This window comes from Lontra canadensis, unplaced genomic scaffold (genome assembly GCF_010015895.1).
Source record: "Lontra canadensis isolate GAN:19392208 unplaced genomic scaffold, GSC_riverotter_1.0 scaffold1914, whole genome shotgun sequence".
NCBI classification, from domain to species: Eukaryota; Metazoa; Chordata; class Mammalia; order Carnivora; family Mustelidae; genus Lontra; species Lontra canadensis.
Window position 1 is genome coordinate 2,393 of NW_022632898.1, and position 4,993 is coordinate 7,385.

A 4,993-nucleotide genomic window follows, 5' to 3' on the forward strand; every position below is an offset into this window, starting at 1 on the left:
CCGCTCGGAGCTGCCCCTGGAGGCCCCATGGCTTTGCAGGTGTGGGGCGACCTGCCCTCTCCCGGTCCACATCCCCAGCCCTGGCCCAGGCACCCAGCAGCTCTGCTGTCCCTGCATGGCCTGTGGACCCCCTGCCTGGCCTCCCAGCCCCATCCCCACTCAGTTTTACTCGTGGCAGCCTGAGGACCTCAGCAGCTGAGCTCGCAGGACCCGGGGTGGCCCCGGGAATCCATGCTGTGGGTGCTCAGAGGGGCTGGCCAGGCCATGTGCACCTTGCTGAGGCCCGAGGTGCCTGGAGCTGCCCCCTGGCCCTGTCCCGGGGCCACTGCTGTCCCCTGGCTCCTCCTGCCATGGTCCCATTTTCCCTGCACAGTGGGCCTCCATTCTGGAGAGTGATGGCCTCTGCATGGTCCGGGGCTCCCATATGGGGTGAAGGAGCCCAGTGCCTCCCGCCTTGTGTCTTCCGAACGCGGGTCAGGTGTGTGCCGCTCTTCAGACAGATGTGGTGCGCGCACGTGTGCCTGTGTGCGAGCGCAGGGGGGGGACGTCGGGTCTGGGGCTGCGTGAGGCCTGCACACAGGTTTGGTGAATGACGGGGCTGGGCTTGGACCCCGGCTCTGACCCCTTCATCCTCCCGCCCTGGGATGGGGCCTGCAGCCTCTCCCCGGGGGCGGGTGGGTGGGAGAGGAGACGGAGTCCACACTCCAACCTTTGGCCTGTGTGAATCCGTTCGTCCACTGGCTGAGAGGGGACTGGGGGGGCCGGGGCCATGGAGGAGGGTCCCCGGTGGAGGAGGAAGCCCTCTCCATGGCTGTCTTGGGTCTACTGGCCCACGTGTGACAGGGAGGAAGGGCGAGGGAGGGGCCTGGGCGAGGAGCAGGCCGTGGGGGCCACGTGCAAGCTCCCGGGTGCTCGCTGCGGGTGGTGATGGTGGAGCTGCCCTGGGACTTGCTGCAGCTGAAGGCGGCTGGGGTGGGTGTGACCTCGCGTGAGGCTGGGGGCCTCCCCGGGGCAGTCCGGGTGGCGTGAGGCTGAGCATGACGGGGTACAGGTGCTGACCCCTGCCTGGCTGACCACACAGGCAGGGCAGGAGCGGTTAGAGGGGAGTTGTGGGAAGAGGCTTGGCTCAGGCCCCAGTGTGGGGTCGGGGGTCTGCCAGGTCCGCGTGTATGAGGGAGGTGACAGCCAGGGGACGGGTGGGGGCTGTCTGGGGTTTTCGCCTGTGGGTACCAGTGTCGGGGTCTGACTCGGCCCATTTCTGCACTCAGAGGGCCTGTGTGTGCAGCTGGACATGGTGAGAGGGCTTGTCTGTGTCCAGAGGGCTGACCAGAGACTGAGGAGGGGGCGGTTGGAGGCGGAGAGCTCTGGGTCCTCCAGGAGAGGGAGGGGCCGCGGGCTCGCTGGGGTGTGGGGTCCCTCCCCAGGGCCTCCCAGCTCTTCGGGCTCCCCTGAGAGGGCACGACCACCAGCGGGGTGGCAGGGAGGGCCCCGTGACTTGGATGGTGACGGTGGGCCGAGCCAGCCCGCAGCCCTGCCACACCCCTCCCGTCCCCTGTCCCGGGGCCCCTTCCTCTGTGCCGAGACCTCCCTGCTTGCAGCCCTGCCCGCCCCCAAGAACGGGTGTGCTCAGGGCTCTGAGCGGACACTGCGGTGTTTATTGACAAGGAGGGAGGGAGGGTCTGGCCGGCCCCCTCCCCTGTCCCGGCCGCAGGCGCCTGGGGCGTGGGGAGGCCGGCGGGGGAGGGCGCATCATTTACCCGGGGTTTTGGAGACCGTTTTCTTGATGACTCGCGACTCGGGCAGGGCCTCGTGTACCACTTGGCAGGCGAAGCTGTTCCGCTCCTCCCAGTCCCCCCGGCTGACCTCCAGGCGGCTGAAGACGAAGAAGGCGCGCCTGGCGCCCGGGACCGCGTGGGGCCGCGTGGTGGCCTGCTGGCCCGGCTGGACGGGCCTGTCATTTCGAAGCCATTGCACTGAGATGTCCGCGGGAAAGAAGTTCTGGACCAGGCACGTGAGGGTGGCCCTGTCCGTGGTCCCCTTGTCCTCCTCCGGGGGCAGGAACACGTAGACCTCCGGGGCCGCTCGCTGGCCTGCGGGCAGGTGCAGGGTCAGCCCAGGCTCCCGGGGGCGAGGCCCGCCCCCTCCCCTGGGCCTGGGGCTCACCGGGGGTCTTGGCAATGGAGCGCACGATTCTCTTGGGCAGGTCCGGGTGGTTCACCGTGCAGTGGTAGGTCTCGCCCTCGATCCAGTCCTGTGTGTCCACTGGCAGGCTGGACGTGACGCTGACCGTCCCGTTGAACTGAGTTTCCTCCTTCTGTCCGTCTGGGTGCACGGGTTCCCCGCTCTCCCGGGACCAGGTCAGGCTCATGCCCTCCGTGCTGGCCAGGTCCACCACCAGGCAGGTGATCTTGGGCGACTTGTGGACGTACAGGTCCAGAGGGCTGGGCGGGCTCAGGTAGCTGCTCACGCCGCGGGGGTCGGACTCTGCCACGCGAGGGAGGGGCTGCGTGAGGGCGGCCGCGGCCCTCCCGCCGTAGCCCCGCGGGTCTGGGTGTCGGCGGGCGGGGCGCCCGTACCTGTGCACTTGAGCGCATGGTCCTCAAAGTTGAAGCCTTGGTAGCTGACCCGGCAGGTGTAGGTTTTCTGGGACACCCACTCGCCCTGGGTGATGTTGAGCTCGCTGTGGGTGGAGGTCACGTTGCCCTCCTGTGTGCCGGGCGCAGTGTAGGAGAACGTGTTTGTGACCCTCTGCCCGTCCACCAGCCAGATGACCTCCATGTCCCCCGGGACGTAGCCGGAGATGAGACACAGGAGCTGGATGGTGGTGTGGGTGTCGCCCAGCGGGTTGCAGGAGGAGTGGAAGAGCTTCACGGAGGGCGGGCTGAAGTTCATGGCACAGGCTGGGGGTGCAGAGGCGGCGTGGCGTTGGCCTCCCCGCGCCCACGGATCTCGCCTGCCGGCCCGGCCCCACGCGCACCCGGCAGGACCAGGCAGGGTGGCGTGGGAGCCCACCCACCGCTCCCCCCCCGCCCGTCCCTCCTACCCCAGCGCCCGGCTCACCTCTGAAGGTCTTGTTGATGGCGGGGGATGCCGCGAGAGCCACGCTGCAGGTGAACGTGTGTTTGGCCCACTCGCCCCAGGAGGTCACCTGGCTGATGGCGTTGTGGAGGCCGGAGGTCTGGTCGAAGGTGGCGGGGACGGTGGCGACACTCTTGTTTAGGGACCCCGTGTCCCAGGTCACGGTCACCGGCATCGGGAGGTAGCCCGTGACGAGGCAGCCCAGACTCACCGCGGTGGCACCGGCCATGCCTTTGCAGCAGGGGGTCAGGGGGAACACGGACAGGCCCTGGCTGGTGGCTGCGAGACGGGGCTGGCGTCAGCTCCGACCTGGGCACCCCCGTCGCGGGCCGGGCCCACTGCTGACCCGGGGCCTCCCGCTCCCAGGCCCCTGGGGGAGGGGTCTGAGAAAGAGATGTGTGGGGCAGACACGGGGGGGCTCTCATTCCCTCCTCCAGCCTTGCGGGACAGATGCTCATTTGGGCTCTCATTCCCTGATTCTGTTGGAAACACCCTCTGAGGAGCTGTTGTGCTCCTGTCGGAAGCAGTGGCTGCCCTCAGCCCTGAAGGGCAGGAATGTGGGGTTCTTGGGGCATACGGGTGTGTGACCCCTCTGCCCCTGGCCAGCCAGGCCTCTCTGGTCCCTACCGTCCCTGTGGAGCTTCCAGGGACCCTGACCAGGGACCCCATTCATAGGGGAGAAGACCCCAGAGCAGTCCTCTCCCCGTCGGTGACCTGGGTTTGCCTGCGCTCCCCTGGCCCCGGAGCCCAGACCCCAGCCCACGCTGGCCCTGACTCTCAGCTCTCCTCTGCCCTCCTGTCCAGGGAGACCAGTCCCGTGGCCTTGTGTGGGCACCTCTGAGGCCAGAGGGACAAACTGGCACCACGTCCAGCCTCACTAGCTTGGCCCAGGTCCGATGAGCCAAGGTCTAGGGGCCCACCTTGGTCTAGCCTGGCCCAGGTCAGCCCAGGGTATTCCATTTTAAGCCAGACAACTCACTGGGCTTCAACCAAGTTCATTCAGCTCAGCTCAGCCTGCTGGCCGGGCTCGTCCCCTGCTTGGCTGCGATCACGAGAATTCCACGACCCCAGCCACTGGGCCTACAACAGGCTTCGTGACTCAGGGAGCCTGATTCGGCCAGGCCAGGCCCACCGATGGAACCCCAGTGAGCCCAGCCCAGCCCAGCCCAGCCCAGCCCAGCCCAGATCAGCACAGTTCAAGCCCACCCTGTCTAGCCCGGCTCCCCTCAGCCCGGCCCAGCCCAGCCCAGCCCAGCCCAGCGCAGCCCAGCCCAGCCCAGATCAGCCCAGCTCTGCTCAATCTGGCCCACGTCAGCCCAGTGCAGAGCAGCTCAGCTCGGCCCAGCCCGGATCAGCCCAGTGCTGCCCATTTCAGCCCAGCTCAACTCAATGTAGCCCAGGTCAGCCCTCCTCAGCCCAGCTCTGCTTGGCACAACCAAATCCAATTCGGCTTGGTTTAGCCCAGCCCAGCCCGGTTCAGCTCAGCCTTCCTTAGCCCAGCTCAGTCCCACCCAGTGCAGCTCAACTCGGCTCAACCTAGACCATCTGAGCTCGGCCCAGCGCGGCCCACGTCAGCCCAGCGCGGCCCAGCTCGGCCCAGCCCAGCCCAGCGCGGCCCAGCCCGGCGCGGCCGCGGCAGCCCTGCCCACATCAAACAGGCTCAACTCCTTCAGCCCCTTTGTCTCCCAGGCTCGTCTCGCTGGTCCCTGCTCAGGGGCCCAGGATTGTCCGACCCGGCTCAGCTCCACCATGGTACGTGTGCCACAGCTTAGCTTGGCCTGGCTCAGCCGGGAGAGCCAAGGGGAGCCGACCCAGGACTGGCCTCCCCGGCTGCCTCTGATCCGCCCCATTAGACCGCCCCGCCCACGCTCGGACCATGCCGGTCAGCCCGGCCCAGGACGGCCCCTGCCAAGGT

At 68.2% G+C, this 4,993-nt stretch overlaps 1 gene segment (V, D, J or C); it reads right to left on the reverse strand.

Moving 5' to 3' along the window:
• Nucleotides 1-1,635: 1,635 nt before the first annotated feature.
• On the reverse strand, nucleotides 1,636-3,362 carry LOC116863627. The segment is given in 4 exon segments: nucleotides 1,636-2,090; nucleotides 2,164-2,484; nucleotides 2,577-2,900; nucleotides 3,061-3,362. Coding segments are annotated over 4 exon segments (1,233 nt in total).
• Between the last annotated feature and the right edge of the window lie 1,631 nt (nucleotides 3,363-4,993).